This window comes from Phoca vitulina, unplaced genomic scaffold (genome assembly GCF_004348235.1).
Source record: "Phoca vitulina isolate PV1807 unplaced genomic scaffold, GSC_HSeal_1.0 scaffold59, whole genome shotgun sequence".
NCBI lineage: Eukaryota > Metazoa > Chordata > Mammalia > Carnivora > Phocidae > Phoca > Phoca vitulina.
In genome coordinates this window covers 9,271,078-9,289,251 of record NW_022589762.1, presented here as the reverse complement: position 1 = coordinate 9,289,251, position 18,174 = coordinate 9,271,078, and the positions used below count along the sequence as shown (strand labels likewise).

General features: G+C 35.9%; 2 protein-coding genes across 2 annotated transcripts in view; both read left to right on the top strand.

The window, feature by feature from the left end:
- The window catches only part of LOC116623539 (pregnancy zone protein-like), a 44,629-nt gene extending 44,140 nt beyond the window's left edge, over positions 1 to 489 (top strand). The window contains exon 38 of the mRNA XM_032390759.1: positions 219 to 489. Within this exon, the coding sequence (XP_032246650.1) occupies positions 219 to 241 (23 nt within the window). The 3' untranslated portion in view covers positions 242 to 489. The remainder of the gene's footprint in view (positions 1 to 218) is intronic.
- A 14,430-nt stretch (positions 490 to 14,919) lies between these two features.
- Positions 14,920 to 18,174, top strand: part of PZP (PZP alpha-2-macroglobulin like) — a 49,079-nt gene continuing 45,824 nt past the window's right edge. Inside the window, 1 exon segment of the mRNA XM_032390758.1 lies at positions 14,920 to 15,005. Coding sequence (XP_032246649.1) covers positions 14,920 to 15,005 — 86 coding nt within the window.

Sequence of the window (18,174 nt, the reverse complement as noted above, 5' to 3'; positions counted from 1 at the left end):
CTTTACACCAGTCGACAATGTGCATTTCTAACATATAACACTTGTGAGACCTTCAGTTCTCCATTCTAAAATAGGAAACAAAAAACAAGAACAGCCCTATCATTAAAAATAATTAAAATTTATTAAGTTCAAATATTTATGATTAAAATACAAAACATTATTCCTTTAGTAGATGACAGAATTTCCTTAATTTTCCTATCTTTTATTCTACTGTTTAGAATCTGAACACGGAAATGCTTGAAAATGGAAACTTGTGGACCTCATCAGATGATGTTCTCCAGGAACGAAGGACAAAGACTTATCAGGAGAGAGAAGATAGTGGGAGAAAGAGGGGACAGGAATTGGAAATATATAAAATTTGATGTTGAATAAATTTATGACATATACACTTCTACCATTTCTTTTGTTCTGTATCAATATTATATTTCCCTTCTGAAGTATGTGTCTATTCCCCGCAGTATTTTTACAAACACTATAAAAGCTATATGAAAAGCTGAGCTAAAAACACTACAGATAAATCAAAATGGAATTCCAAAAAATGTTCAAGTAACCCACAGGAAGGTAGACAAAAGAAAACAATGTTTCCAAATATTGGAAACAACCAAAATGTCCATTAATAGGCGAATGGTTATACTAACTGTGGTACATTCATGCCATGGAATACTACTCAGCAATAAAAAGGAACAAACTATTGATCTACACAAAAATTTGAATGGATTTCAAGAACATTATGCTTGGTGAAAATAAAGCCAATTTTGGGGCACCTGGGTGGCTCAGTTGGTTGAGCGACTGCCTTCGGCTCAGGTCATGATCCTGGAGTTCCTGGATCGAGTCCCGCATCGGGCTCCCTGCTCAGCAGGGAGTCTGCTTCTCCCTCTGACCCTCCTCCCTCTCATGCTCTCTGTCTCTCATTCTCTCTCAAAAAAAAAAAAAAAAAATTTATAAAAAAAAAAAAAAAAAAATCTTAAAAAAAAAAAAAAAAGAAAAAGAAAATAAAGCCAATTTCAAGAGGTCATACTATATGATTCCTTTTATTCATTTTATTCTCATGAAATGAGAGAATTATAGAAATGGGGAAAAATTAGTGGTTTCCAGGGATTAGGGATGGTAGGGCAAGGGGGGATTGGAATGACTATAAGGCGTTGGTTTAGGGAGATATTTGGGGTGATAAAACCCTGTATGTGTTTTGTTACAAGTAAAATATTTGCATTTCTGTGGCTTAATAAAATGTTTTAATAACGACTATGGTGGGGCATCTGGGCGACTCAGTCAAGCAGCTGCCTTCTGCTCGGGTCATGATCCTGGGGTCCTGGGATGGAGCCCCGCACTGGGCACCATGCTCAGTGGGGAGTCTGCTTCTCCTTCTCTCTCTGCCCCTCCCCCACCCCCACTCATGCTTGCTCTCTTTTTCTCCCTCCCAAATAAATAAATAAAATCTTTTAAAAAAAAATAATAACTACGATGGCCAGTTTCTCTCATTTCTCTGTTTTCATCTTTTTTTTTTTTTTTTTTGCAATACTGTTTATTATTTTCTCCAGGTAAAACTTCGAAACACTTTGTCAAGTTAATTATCCCCATAATCACACTGGGTACTATGTAGTGCTGCATTGACTATTTATCAATTTATAATGATTATGAATGCCAATATTTTTACAATATTTAGCCTTCCCTATTCAGACAGTTTATCTTCATTTATTCAAGTCATATGAAGTGAATTCTAAATTTGATTTACTTTCTGAATTTGGACTGAACTACAAAGTTAAAATTGAAGATTAACTTCATGAATATATATAGCATGATAAGTTGAAAGCATAAAACAATGTGTATCTGGAGACAAAAGATATGTGCAAGGATCAGATTACAAGATAATGAAAGACTACAACAATATTTTTCTTTTTTTTTTTTACAACAATATTTTTCAATTGTTGATAGAAACCATTGCAAGATTTGAAGCAAAAGAATATTTCAGATTTGCATTATAAGAGTACGCCTTTTAGGCAAAGGGAAGAGGAAGTTTTTGCTGATCTCCAAATACATAGGCCCTTTGTGCAAAGCTCAGCTCTCTCCTTCATGCTTCACCAAATGGTTGAGCACACTTACCCTCTTCCACACTTATACAATTCTAGACTTTAAAAAATTATTTCCCTTGTATCTATGACTCAGACCTCTTTGAAAACCAAACCTGTATCTTGTCTGCAGCCTGTTCTCTCAACACAGTGCCATGACTATTGCAGGCACTCAGTGAAACAAAGGAGTGACTGAATGGGTCACTGCCCAGATGAACATATTCCCAAAGGTAGATAGGTAGAGGAGAAATGGAGAAACACAAAGGTGTTGGAATACACCTGTAACGAAAATGAGCTAGAAGGGTTGTTGGAGGAGAGGTGGGTGGGGGGATGGAGTAATTGGCATTAAGGAGGACACTTGAAGTAATGAGCACTGGGTGTTAAATGCAACTGATGAATCAGTAAATTCTACCTCTAAAAACTAAAAAAAAAAAGAATATAGAAAAAAAAGAAAATTAGCTAAAAAGACCATTTTACTCAAACCTGAGTTGAATTGCTTAATACTTCACAAATATTTTATGGAAAAGAATTTCATACTTTTCCAAAGTCAAATAAATGAGGAGGAAAAGGAATTTTGGTTATTTATTAACACTTTAAGCAAAATTTGTTTAAAAGTACCTTTTATACGTTCACTGAGCTCTAAGAGGAAAATTATTGCCTCTGTCTCGCAAAATTGGCTGTCAGCAATCATCAAAAGGGTAAATACACATTATCTCTGTTGTGGGTTGAATTGTGCCCCCCAAAAAGATATGTTGAAGTCCCAATCCCTGGCACCTGTGAATGTGACCTTACCTGGAAATAGGGTCTTTGCAGATGTACTTGAGATGTAAGTTAAGATGAGATCATCCTGGAGTAGGATGGACCCTTGATCCAGTATTTCTGTTGTTCCATAAGAAAAGGTGAAGATATACAGAGACAAGCATGCACACAGGGAAGACAACATCAGAGAAAAAGAGAAAAGGTCATGTGATGATGGAAGCAGAGACAGGAACACCAAGCAAAGAGAAAGGCAGGCAAGAGGTTGCCCGGTAGAGCACTTGGAGGGTGAGTGGCCCTGTCCACACCTTGATTTGTGACTTCCAGCCTTCAAAACTAGGAGAGAATAAATTTCCATTGTTTTAAGCCACCCAGTCATAGGAAACTACTGTAATATCCAATTAAAATAATATATTTTCATTACTGGCCCAGTTTACTTCGTTCATTTTTATCTGTCTTTTAAATCAGAAGAAAGAGGGGTGCTTGGGTGTCTCAGTCATTTAAGCGTCTGACTTTGGTTCAGGTCATGATCTCAGGGTCCTGGGATCGAGTCATGTATCAGGCTCCACCATCAGGGTGGATTCTCCTTGAGTTTCTCTCTCCCTCTGCCCATCCCCCCCTATAATGCTCTCTCTCCCTCTCTTGAATAAATGAATAATAAAAATCTATTAAAAATAAAATAAATCAGAACAAATAAATGAGCATGTTTCAAATGATTGAGTGGTGGAAAGAGAAACCAGGAAATTTTCTTTTTGTTTTATATATTCCCACACAGTTCAAAAATAAACTATCTTGTTCCGTAACTTAAAACAAACAAAAAATAAAATGAGATATGGGGTCTAGTTTTTCACATCTAGCCTTCTACCATGTTTATAGCTTATCTCAAAACAGATGAATCTCTTCTTGCTGTTAAAGTTCTCCAGGAGAATTTTCTTATATATTTCTCCTGTGGTCATAAGGAAAATAAAATGATTCATAATAAAAATAAATAAATCCATGAGCCATTAAGATTGCTGAACTTCAAGGCACATTTGGGTGAAAATGCTGATTTGTAGATTTTAATCTGTGCTGGTATGCTCCCTCAAGGAATATTTGATTAGTACTTAATACAAAGTAGAAGTATTGTGCAGACTTTTCTTCTTAGAGATTTTGAAAATATAAAGGAGTCACTGTTATTTAAATGGCAATAGTGCACAAAATATCTTTATGCTTTTCACTTAATATTCTCAGGCATTTTTCTTATAAAATTTAGGAACCAGAATTAATGAGATAATATTAAAATAAAGAATACTCAAGCCACTAAATGCAAAAGGTCTGCAAGGATTCAAGTTATTGTTGGACAAAGTTTGGCCTAAGAAAATCTGTGCCAAGATCTAATGTGTACTTAATCTGACAAAATGAAACTTGTCATGTCCAGCAAATGATCTTTGATTACCCAAACTCTGTTAATATATAAGCCACACAAAGACTTTCATCCTCAGTACACTTGGATATCACTCGGCCCAAAAATCCTCTCCCAAAGACACCAAGCACCTGAATATAAAACTAAGTTGCTTCTTGATACCAGGCATAAAAAAAGAAAAGATTGAAAATAAGAGAATGCCTTTGCCAATTTGTGCAAAATAAAACAGCACCTTTTCTATAAAATGTTTTATAATTTATACTAGGACTCATAGAGGAATATTATTAACATGGTATCTTATTTTAAGTAATTACTCATCAAAGTATAATTTTCAAAAAGAAAATATATATTCATATATATATATAAATTATATTCTCAAGAAAACATAAAATAAACACGTGTGAAAGATTTTATTTAACCTGTTAATTAAGCAACCAGTAAGATGTTATAACCACGTCAAAGAACATCCAAAAGGCTAGGATATTTACAGACAATTTAATAAAAACTGTTGAGATAAGAAGGGTGGGTTGTGTATAAAACTAAATAATGTAAAATATGCCATAACATCCTTGGGGTTATCTGTTCCACTGGACAGAAATTATTTGCATGTTTATCTGACAAAAAGCCACAAGTGACCTCACTGGGTCTGGAACTTTTCATTTGTAGTAAACAATGAAATGAACTAAGTATGTTCCCCTTGATAATCTTTAAGTGGCCCTTGACCCCAAGTTGTATTGCAAGAATGTGCTACTCCTCATTTTTGCCTTATTGCTGAGTTTCTGGTCATTTTTCTGATGGTCTCCCCTCTCCAAAGATTATTCTTGATTTTAGAAAAGAGAAGTGGCAGTCTCATTAGGTCTGTATGAATTGTTTTCATAAGTGCTAGGAGGGTTAATTAGCTATGTAGGCCTCTTTGATTTTGTCTGTAAATCTTGAGCCTTCAGTATTAAGCAACTACCAAGGCCACATAATTAACTTCTGTCCAGCAGCTTTCATAAGGAATCTTGGTTCAGACTTTTCAGACCCTCTATGACTTACCATTTAACCTATAGTACCCACAAAGTTAGATGAATGCCTCTCATCTAAAAGTCCCCCAAAATCCAGGGTCCTTGGCTTGCATGGAAATGATCTTTTTTATACTTGTGAGACTGGGGCCCTATAAGTCAGGTACCAGGTCAATTTCATGAGAAAACTTTGTAGACATTGACTCCACTGATATTTCTTAATAGTGACCTTAACATGCTTGATGCTAAATGAGAATTATCTTCAAATATTATTGTTCTGAGTAGGCCTTGATTACACGATCAACCTGTCCAATTATATCCATGTTAAAAGAAAACAACAGATTCGTATTAAACCATGCCATATTTGCCATGCAGTGTAAAAATTCAGTGAAAGTATGTGTTTGAAATCAGTGGGAATCAGATATCATTTTTAAATGTTTTGTTTTCATCCACAGAAACAAAATCTACTAAATTAGGGGTTAGATATAATGTAAAAAGAAAGAAAAAACTTTTCCTATATTTGTTAAAAACACATTATTTAAAATAATACTTAACCATATTTCAAATAGATAACCACATTTTAATTTCCCTCCTTGGTTTATTCAATGCTAGTAATTCTTGTTCTGCTTTATCTTAGGTCAAGCATTCTTGCTATATTTGCTTCTAAACTAAAAAGAGTCCTGGATATCTTGACTGATCCATTAGCCCAGCCTAAAAGTTGTCTAAGGGAAAACAGCTCAGAAACCTGAATCCAAGAGTCTGTTCTTTGAAGTATCGATGTTCATAGCATCTAATACAGGACTTTCCAGAAGCATTCAGCAAGAATCAAGAAGTAAACACCTGGGTCACCTTGGTGGCTCAGTTGGTTAAGCGTCCAACTCTTGATTTCAGCTCAGGTCATGATCTCAGGTTTGTGAGATCCAGCCTTGTATGGGGCTCACACTGGGCATGGAGCCTGCTTGAGATTCTCTCTCCCTTTCCCTCTGCACCCTCCAACTCTAAAAAAAAAGAAAAAAGTAGACACCTGCGTGATAGTGAAATTAGTTAATTTATAACAATAACCAATAACATCACAGTGAAGGAGGACAAATTTCTCTATAGGCATACTGCACATAGCTATTTCACAAGGGTTTGATCAATGTTTTCATAGAAGTGACAATAGGGGTGCCTGGGTGGCCCAGTCAGTTAAGCATCCAACTTTTGGTTTCGGCTCGGGTCGTGATCTCAGAGTCATGAGATTGAGCCCTGCATCAGCCTCTGCACTCAGAGTCTGTTTGAGACTCTCTTTCCCTTCTGCCCCTCCCGCTTGTGCTCTCTCTCCTTCTCTCTCTCAAATAAATAAATTTTTTTAAAAAAGTGAGAATATGCTATGAACAGTGAAGACATTGACAAATCTCCAGTGTCTTCACATAAAAGGTACAATTTCTGAAATATTTATATTGACATTTTGCCTGTGCAAATTTAACCTAGGGAAGGTTGACTATATCTTCCAATTTGGTCATTCTTCCCAACGAGGTCTTACAACACTGATAAGCTAATTAATAAATATAATGAAAAATAGCCTGACTTTATCATTTCTTTTACATTTAGGATTCCATCCAAGGAAAGCAAAAGAAAGTAGCCCAATTATACCTGGTAACTAGGTTAAAAGGGAAAACGATACTTTGTTACCTATTACTTAAAGTGAAAATATTTTAAAGTTAACATAAGAGAAGAAAGGTAACATGATTGTAAAGTCAACACAAAGCAGAGAAAAATATTCTGGCGCAACACTGAATAGTTGTTATTTGGACACATTACAACAGAAAATAAGTAAAAATCTCAGCCACTGTTGAGAGCAAAACCTACTAAATTGAGGGTTAGATATAGCATAAAAAGAAAAAGAACTTCTTTTATATTCTTTAAAAACACAATATTTATAATCATACCTACTATATTCCAAGCAAATAACCACAATTTAATTTCTAAGACCAATATATCTTTAACAGAGAAAGCCTAATTTTAATTTTGCATTAATATAACATTTTGTGTAAAAGTTTTGTGAATTTTTTAAAATTAATAAACCCATCAAAATTGAGCCGAGAGTAACATCAGCAAAAATGGTAGAGTAAGGAGCTCCAAAATATCAAATATTCATGGATTGAAAGACATATTAATATAAAATATATTACATTAGAGTAATGAAATATAGTGTATAAATTTTAGTATACTAATATTATTGATATTATTAAGATGGCAATATACCCCAAAGTGATCAGTGCGATAGATTCAGTACAGTCTCAACCAAAATTACCAGTATTTTTCTTCCAAAAATGGACAAGTTGATCCTGAAATTCATTTGGAGATGCAAGGAACCCAAATTAGCCAAAACTGTATTGAAAAAGAAGAACAAAGAAGAAAGACTCACATTTCCCTATTTTAAAACTATTTTCAAAATTTGATCTAGGATCCACAACACATAAAAACCTCTTACAACTCAACCATAAGAAAATAATCAAATTAAAATATGGTAAAGGAATTGAATAGAAACATCTGTAAAGAAGATATGCAAATAGTCAATAAACCCATGAAAATATGCTCAACATCGTTAGTTATTAGGGAAACGCAAATCAAAACCACAATGAGACACCACTTCACACCCAGTAGGATGGGGATAATAAAACAAACAACAACAACAACAACAAAACAGAGGATGACAGGTGTTGGCAAGGATGTGGAGAAAAGAGAAGCCTCATTTATGGAATGCTGCAAGGTGAAAAGCTGCAGCTGTTTGGAAAACAGTTTGACAGTTCCCCAAAATGTTAAACATAGAGTTCCAGTGTGATCCAGCAATTATACTCCAACTTACCAAAGAGAATTGAAAACATATGTTCACACAAAAACTTTTACACAACTGTTCACAGCAGCATTATTCATAATAGCCAAACAATAGAAACAACCCAAAAGTTTTATCAACTGAATAATAAATAAAATATGGTACATCCATGCAATGGAATATCTTTCATCCATATAAAAAAGTAAAGTCCTGGGGTGCCCAGGTGGCTCAGTCAGTTAAGTGTCTGCCTTTGGCTCAAGTCACGGAGTCCTGGGATTGAGCCCCACATCAGGCTCCCTGCTCCTCAGGGAGTCTGCTTCTCCTTCTCCCTATGACTGCCCTCCCCCACCCCACTAGTGCTCACTCGCTCTTGTGCTCTCTGTCTCTCTCTCTCAAATAAATAAATAAAAGCTTTAAAAAAAAAAGTAAAGTATTGTTACAGGCAGCAGCAGGGATGAATCTTGAAAATACTGTGCTAAGTGAAAGAAGCCAGACGCAAATGGTCACATAACATATTATTCCATTTATTTATATGAAATGTCCAACCAGACAAATCCATAGAGACAGAAAATAGAGTAAAGGTTGTCAGAAATTGAGGAGGAAAAAATTGGGAGCAGGTACATTTCTTTTGGGAATAATGGAATATTTAACAATTAGACAATGGTAATGATTGCATAATACCATGAATATACTAAAGTCACTTAATTGTACTCTTGAAAATGGACTTTTGCGTTATGTGAGTTACATCTAAATAAAAAAATTACTCCCAAAAATGTTACCCCAGCTATGGGAAAAGTTGTAATGCTTCTTTCCAGATTCAGTGTTACAAATGAAGGGGGAAAAAAATCCTTTCCTGCAGACCTTGTTCTACATTCATTCAGGTTTTCTCTTTCACTGTTCTATTTCACATTATGAAATTTGTGATTCATTTTAAAATTGTGAGTCATTTTAAAACAAAAGTATTCTCTTTTTTCCCTTGGAAAAACAGTCCATTACTTTGCACAATTGTGTTTTTCTGTTCCCACTATAGTCTCACCTTATTCATAATTATAACTTTTAACCCTATATACAGAAAAACAACTGGAAGAGAGATCATTGAGAAGTGTCTCCTGTATCTAGCATTTTAGCAGGCTAATAAAGTTCTCAAGAATACATATAAAGACAATTTTCTGCAGCCACCCATATCCCTTTTACAACTTTTCAAAGTTTGGAGTTGTAAAAACAAGGAACAGAAAACATAAGGCAAGGAAAATGTGGTTAATTTGAAAAAAGACCAACTACAAATAATTCAAGAAATAAAAAATTGATTCATTGAAATAAAAAAAGAAATCAGGGGCGCCTAGGTGGCTCAGCTGGTTAAGTGTCTGACTCTTGATTTCAGCTCAGGTCTTAATCTCAGGGTTGTAAGTTCAGGCCCCACATTGAGCTCTGGGCTGAGCAGGGAGCCTACTTAAAAAAAAAGAAAGAAAGAAATCAATGCTGAGTACTGAATTTTGTTGGTGAGGGAGCAGCCCTGGCTCACTGGATGATAGAGAAGTTCACTAAGGCTTTGAAACCAGGTGACAAAAAAAAGAAAAAGAAAAAAACAAGGTGACAAAAGAAAGAAAGAAATTAGAAATCTAATGCTTTAAGCAGTAGATCTGACAGAGATAAAATGAAAATTAACAAATTTGTAATAAGATCTGAGGAAATTACTCATAATGCAAGAGAATTAAAAGTTATGCAAAATATCAAAAACAAGTTTAAAAAAAAACAAAAAGCACAGAATAGAGTCAACACTTATTTCTGACAAAATGGAAAATTAGCACAGACTGCTTCTTCCTTCTTCCAGATAACCCTGGAGAAATAACATAAGCAAGAGAGAAACAGAAGTTTTAGGAACCACAAAATATTAGGAAAAAAAAAAACTGGAGGAAATGAAGGCAATCTGGAGCTGATGAGGAAGTGTCAGGGGAGTTGGTAGTCAAAGAGAAAGGAATTTGGGAAATGGCTGACTTGGTAAATTGAAAGAAGTTATTTAAGTTCTGCAGTTGGTTTTCCTTCAAGCTGGTTTGGGACAATCATTACCCGTTCACCACAGAAATCAACAGCAAAAGCCTAGAGTAAAATCTTATTAACCGAAAACCTCTGCAAGTATGAAGAGTAGACGAAACCTGATGTGGAATAATCAGCTGCCTCAGACTTTCGTTTTTCCGTTCTGTCCCCCTTTCAACCCTCCATGCTCTGGAGACGATCTCTTTTCACTACTGTCTCCTAAAGATATAAAAATGTAGCAAGTAAGCGTGATCACCAATAGTCCTTGGTGACTGGGGATTTCCTCCCTGGACTCTTTCTCTCTCCACACTTTAAAGTCACTAGCAGGATCACAGACAAGGATCTGATCTTTGGCTCTTCCCCTACATATATCATTGGACAAAGTATCCCATTAATAATGGGCTCACAGACCAAAATAACAAAATAAATGTTGGCTGCTCAAGTCCTATAAAAGAAACAGCAAACTGATCAACATATATTACCTAAAGGAGAATTATCAGAATAAACATAATATAAAATAATCCTAATATTTTAAAATAGATAATAAAAGGTATACAAAATATAAATTAAAAACTAGAAACCATAACACAAAAAAGTGGGAATATTAGATATGAATACATAATATTTGATATTTATGAGATTAATATTCTGATGTATATAATTGAACAAAATATGAGCTTAAAGATGAAGTTGAGGAATTTTGCAAAAAAGCAGCAGAAAAGTTGAAATAAATACATAGAAAATGCAAATGGAAAACTAAGTAATATGAAAGATTGAAGTAAAAACGTGAACATCTACATCTTAGACTTCCCAGGTGAGATGAAAGTAAAAGTGAAAAGGAAGAAAATATGAAGAAATAATGGAAATAAATCTCCCAGAATCAAAAAAATAACTAACAGCATAAAAGAGAAGAAAAAAAAACACCACAAACCTGGACACATACTAAACTTTTAAAGTTTATAAGATAAGGAAAAATTCTAAATGATTCCAGAGACAAAGACTAAGTACAAGTTCTCAACAACACTGGATACAAGAATACAATGGAAAAATAGTTTAAGGCACTAAGGAAAACTTCACATCAGGAATTTTATATCCAAAAAATAAATAAATAAAAATTCAAAACATAAATAATAAAGAATTTTATATCCAAGAAAATCATGACTCAAATGTGAGAGCATAAAAAATATTTGCATGTATACACAGCCTCAGAAGTTTTTTTTTCTATTGCTTTATTATGTTATGTTAATCACCATACATTATATCATTAGTTTTTGATGTAGTGTTCCATGATTCATTGTTTGCATATAACACCCAGTGCTCCATGCAGAATGTGCCCTTTAATACCCATCACCAGGCTAACCCATCCTCCCGCCCCCCTCCCCTCTAGAACCCTCAGTTTGTTTTTCAGAGTCCATAGTCTCTCATGGTTCATCTCCCCCTCTGATTTCCCCCCCTTCATTCTTCCCCTCCTGTTATTTTCTTCTTTTTTTTTTTTAACATATACTGTATTATTTGCTTCAGAGGTACAAATCTGTGATTCAACAGTCTTGCACACTTCACAGCGCTCACCATTTGCTAGACAAGAGCCCTATGCTGAAAACCATTCAAGAGAAAATTTGCAAACAAAAAAGAGAAATAAACCAGGGTATGCTATAAAATATATGAAAGCAAGGATGATTTAAAGGATTAGTGCTATTTATGGATTTCTTTAAATAAAATGTCTAAAATCAAAGAAACTTGCAAAAGTATGATTTTGTATCAGGCAAGGTAATCAAAACCACATTGTAATTTGAAGAGGGAAAGTTTAATATAAAGTATTATAGACAAAAACAGGAGATTGGGATGATGAGAGATATTTATTTATTTATTTATTTATTTATTTATTTATTTATTAAAAAATAAATCACGACCTGAGCCGAAGGCAGACACTTTACCGACTGAGCCACCCAGGCTCCCATGAGAGATTATTTAATACAGAATAAAAAGAACTCTAAAAAATACAAGAATAGCAGGACTATGAAGCAGACACTATCCACCGGCTGAAATAGTGCACCAAGGAAAAGACAGATCTGAAGTACATCCAAAGAAAGAACTCCTCAATGCTGAGTACTGAACTTTGTTGGAGAGGAAGAAACCCTGGCTCACTGGATGATAGAGAAGTTCACTCAGGCTTTGAAATCAGGTGACAAGGGAAGGTGCTGGGCTGGTGGCACTCTTGCTGGGAAGCACCTCAGAAGGTGTTGGGGGAAATCATCCACAAGAAGTTGCCAAGTGCTGCTAGCTATTGGGCACCCCAGAAGCCTACCAGTACAGAAGCACATGCACTGCTGAAGACGGGTGCTTAACAGATCATGCAAACTGCAGAAATCAGGCGCCGGAGGAGCCCAAGACTGAGGAAACCACATCTGCTGAAAGAGACTACCTAGAGGAGCACCTTAGAACCAAGAAGAGAAATTTGTTCCTTCTCCAATGTTCTCTAGAACTCTTTATTAGAAAAGCTTAACATCCTGGCAAAGGATAAAAATTCATAGACACCAGCTCCACAAGGCAAAATAGCCAATGAAGGATAGATTTGGAAGGTATTGAATTGGTAACCAGCACAAACCTCAGTAACTCATTACTTAAAAATATATATATATATATATGGGAAGGGGGATAGATGTAGGAGAGACTAAACGTATATAAGAAATTTCTGAAGTACCTGCCTTATTAGATGGAAGATGTGGGAAGTCTAAGCTATCACAGGAATAAATAAACATGAGTATGTCTTAGGTTAAAGCAACAATCATAAGACAAAACAGAATGTATATATTTTAAATCAGATGACTAAAACTTTCAGAAATTACAATAATTGTAAATGCATTAAACTTAACAAATGAGAGGAACTGTTAAACTAGCTGATAAAAAAGGAAAAAATCTAGCAATGTGTTGTCTACACTTAAAGAAAAAGTTTGAAAAAAGAAAATTTGAAATGAGATATAGCTTGAGATGAGATAAAGCAATAAATATGAACCAAAGAAAAGCTCCCCCCAAGTAGCAATTTTATATCTATCAAAATTAGATTTAAGGAAAAATAAAATCAGAAGGTACTGTGAGGGACATTATATATTTTAAAAGAAATATAAAGCAGGAAGATATGCCCATTGTCAATACATAGTCATTAAAATTATACAAACAAAAGTGGAAATAAATTACAATGCTAAATAAATATTAACTGACAAATGTTGCAGAAAAAAACAAAGCAAGAATATCAAACACTTGTACAATGAAATGAATAAGCTCAAATTACATGTATGCGGGGACGGGGGGGGGGGGTGGAGGGGCCAGGAAGGATACTGGTGCAAGAATGAACAGAAGACCACTGGTAGGAAACAAAAGAGTTCAGAGATGGAACAATGTATATATGAGACTTTAACAGACCATATAAGTGGCACCACATATCAAGGGGGTTTAAAAAGATTGTTAGTGGAAGGGGCTGAGAAAATTAAAGTTTAAAAAAAACACAAAACTTGGATCTGTAAGGAAAACTACATGCAAAGTTAGAATACAGATAGTTTGCTGATAACACTTATAAAAGGTCAAACTATAAAATTAACCGAAGAATCAAATTTGGGCTTGGAAGAAATATCTTAAAGCAAACTGCAAAAGCATAAATCACAAGGAAAAGAAGTTGAAGTTTATCAGTGCAACATTAAGAAATAAAGGATACTATGGACAGAGTTATAGATAAGATAATGAAAGAAAATATTTATAATGTCTAAAACTGGTAAGGAACTGTATCTAGGTTTATACAAAAAAATTCCAGGAAATCAACAAGACTAGGATAGCAACTATAATTTTAAAAAATGAGAAAGGGGGGTGCCTGGGTGGCTCAGTCGTTAAGCGTCTGCCTTCGGCTCAGGTCATGATCCCAGAGTCCTGGGATCGAGCCCCAAATCCGGCTCCCTGCTCTATGGGAAGCCTGCTTCTCCCTCTCCCACTCCCCCTGCTTGTGTTCCCTCTCTCGCTGTCTCTCTCTCTCTCTGTCAAATAAATAAATAAAATCTTTTTTAAAAAAAATGAGAAAAGGAAATGAAAAAGCAATTTACAAACTAAAGGCATACTAAAAAAAACCTTGAAGTCATTGACAGTGAGATAGATACAAATTGAAACAATGATATAATATAACTTCATACGCATTTGTTTGGCAAAATGTAAAGACCAGCTGTCGGCAGAAATTTGAGGATATGCACTATCTGGTGGAATCATAGTGTGTTACAACCATTCTGGGAGAGTAATCTGGCAGTATTTAGTCAGTTAAGTACATGCCTCAGATCCAGCAATCCCACCTCTGTGTATGTGTCTAAGGAAACATGTTAAAAAGATATTTATCAAAGCATTATTTGTGGTATCAGGGAGCCGGAGGCAATCTTGATTCTATCACTGGGAGAGTGGACATACAAAATTTGGTTGATGATGACCAAGAAGTGTGATACTGTAATAAAATACAACTGATTTAATCTATACATAATAACATGGATGAATCTCTTATACGGAGCTGTTCACCAGGAGCTTTGCTGTCAAAGTAAAAGAAAGTTCATTCTAATTAAAATATGAATTTTATCCTCTGGAAATGCCTCAGAGCCTGTCAGAGGTTAGCCTTGAGGGTAATGAGGCAATCACTGAGAGCAATGACCTTTTCAGGGAAGCTCTGCCCAACTCTGAGCTCCATTTGGAGGCCTTGGGGTGGAGCTTGTTTGCAAATAGCAGCCACATAAAACCTGGTAAATTTAAGACGTCTCAGGGACCGGGCTGAAGGCAGGGAGTTGGGCACAATACAGTGGCTGAGATTTGTCCCTCACTATGGAGAAAGGCAGACTTCCTCATTCATGTTTCATGCTACTTCTCCTTGTCCTGCTTTCTACCAATGCTTCAGACCCTGCAGAACGGTCTCTCTTAAAGTCCCCTCCTCAAGAGTCTGTGCTTTATCTCTGTCTCTTCTTTATATCTTTGCTTTAACTTTCCCATTAAATGCTACCCTTCCTGTTTCTTAAGATACCTTCCAATCTTAAGAGACGCATTATAAGTTATTTTTTCTTTCACTTTTTTCTACATTTTCATTGCATCATCATAATCATAAATAGAATAAGTAGTCACTAGAAGGCGTGATTTGATTAGACACTGAAACCTCAATCCCACCTTCACGGAATCTTTCTTTAGGATGGAAAGCATTGACTATAAAAATAGTTACAGTGCATAGTGGGGTGCAGTTTAATTCATATTGTAGATCACACATATAGAAGTATAGCTCCTTTGTTTTTCGATAACTTACTGAGTCTTCAGCAAGAGACCCCAGTAATGGGCCAGTTGGGCAGGGGTGCAGGGAGTAATTGAAAACTATTCAGTTAAAGTTGGTAAAATCCAATAATCGTAAGATTTCTCTTCCACCTCTCCCCAGTTCCTCCCCAAGAGAGGACCTAGAAGGTTGTGATCTCCATTCCTTCCTAGTGGAGAAAAAGGCTCAGAGTCTTTGGTCTGAGAATTCTTCATCTTCCTTGGCCATTGTTAATCTGGCTTCTTCTCACCTGCCAGCCTTCATCATTTGAATCTTCAGCCATCTGGTTTGTCTCAGCTCGGTCCCTTGATCAACAGTCCCAGAAGCCCTCTCTGGCTGACTCCGATTCACCTCAGCTCTTTTTTATCCTATAGAGCCCCCAATTTGCCACAGCATCCTGCCTCCAATCCTGCGACTATTCTAATACAAACTGTATTGCAGAGTCACCTTTCCCCCTTTGTAGTTCAGACCCCTACCCACTGTGCATTCCTGCCTTGAATGTAGCTACATTCCAGACTGATACAGGCAGCCTCGAGAGTCCTAAATGTGCAGAGGGAGCAAAGGATCCTTTTCTCTTTGTGTGAGCTTAATCCACTTAATACAATTGGCCCTCTCCACGACAGAGTGCAGGAAGCAGAAATCAGAACTGTGACCAACTCGCTTTCCTTTCTTCTTCAAATTTCTTCAATGCACAATTTCCCAGTAATCAGTAGGGATACATTTTTCTACCATCATTCCTCTATCTCATGTACAACTGTGGATGGTAGCACCTCCCATTGCATTCCACCCAAATATGGATCTGGAAATATGTAGGGGCTGTTCAGATTTCTGAAGCCTGAATGGGTGAAGCAAGTGGCATTCATTGGAGTTGGAAATGTTAAGCAGTCTGTGTTTTCAGTTCAACACAACATACGATCATTCTGCCCACTGAAAACTTATTATTTTACATCGCATCCAACATCTGTTAAAGAACAATAAACCTCATGGCCTAGTTGTCATGAACAGAAGAGGTATCTTCTCACTATGCAGAAAACATCCCCTATCCCTCCAGCATTATTAGCCTTTGATGTGATAAATGAGATATACTGCCCAAAAGACCCAGTAACTGTCCTCCTCTGCCTTCAGAGAGAGGGAGGTGGGAGGGGAACATGAAAAAGAGAAAATTAAGAGTCATCTGTTTAATATGTGCAAAATTTAGTCACTCCTACAAAAGCAAATATTTAAAATGCAAACATCCATGGTTAAGTAATATTTTAATAGTTTAATTGCTCACTTACAGACGAAATCTTGAGCAAATTACTCAACCTTGATGGGTTCCAATTTCAATATCTATTAAATGATACTAACCAAACCTTTATGAAATAACTGTTTGAAATATCTAATATACATGGAATTAATTTTTAAATTATGACATCAATTAGGCTTATAACTAATAAGAATAAAAATAGTATATTGAATAAAATTATAATACACTGATGAAAATCAAGGAACTAGAGGGAAAAAAGTATGGCTGGGGAGGTGAAAAATGATAATTTTTATCACTTACCATATTTTTGAAAGAGTAGATGATTCAGATAAAAAATATCCAGATGCCAGAAAGGGATTAAATGAGAGGTACTATCTGAATGATTATGGGTAGATTATTTAAATACTCTGAGCTTCTCTGCTTTAGAACAAAACCTTAGCATTTATGCAATTTAAAAATCTGAGACTTTAACTTCTGAAGGGTGGATCTAAAGATTCATGGCATATAGTTTTGCTAAGGAACAACTTAAAACACATACAACATGATGAATGGGCTGGAGCAGACCACTTGGAGAATGAGAGAACCAAACTTGACTTCCAGTTTCCACAACTAAACTGTCTCTGTTACTCTCTTCTCCTAGTCTCATACCTATTAACTTTGAAAAGTAATAAAATAGTTTTTCATGGGTCAAATTGCGTGCTTTTTTTTAAGTGTAAGAGCCCATGTTGGAAGTAGAAGGGAAGGATAGTAAAACAATATAAGAAAATAATAACTCTCTTTTTCTTAATTGTAAATTAATTCTATAAATAAATGACAAACCTGCAGCTATTGAATCGTTAAAGTTTTGAGGAGTCACATTTTATGTGTGATCTACTGATTTAGTGAGTAGGCAGGGATTTTATCTTACTGTTGTATATTCGAATTTGGGGACTGGCAAGGACCTCATGTTTTAGCTGTCATGAACATGAAGGATATGATATATGTATCGTATAGGATTGCTAGGAGGATTAATACAGAAACTGCTTAACACATTTCCTTGCAGGTGGTGCCTGGGTGGCTCAGTCGTTAAGCGTCTGCCTTCGGCTCAGGTCATGATCCCGGGTCCTGGGATCGAGCCCCGCATCGGGCTCCCTGCTCCGCGGGGAGCCTGCTTCTCCCTCTCCCACTCCCCCTGCTTGTGTTCCCTCTCTCGCTGTGTCTCTCTCTGTCAAATAAATAAATAAAATCTTTAAAAAAAAAAAAAAACACATTTCCTTGCAAGTAGTAAATATGTAGGAAACACACATTCTCTTTCAGCCCATAGGGATTCAGAGTATGGAGAGATTATACTGAGTTGACTGCTTCAGGAAAGTTTTTGTGTCAAAGGGGTCACTTGGGATGGTTCCCAAAGAATGGGTAGAATTCTGTCTGGAAATATGCGGGGGGTGGGGAGTAGGATATGCGAGAATATAATAGATAAAGGAAACTTATCAACCAAGTCAAGAAAGTAAACTCACAGGGGCACCTGGCTGGCTCAGCTGGTAGAGCATGCGACTTT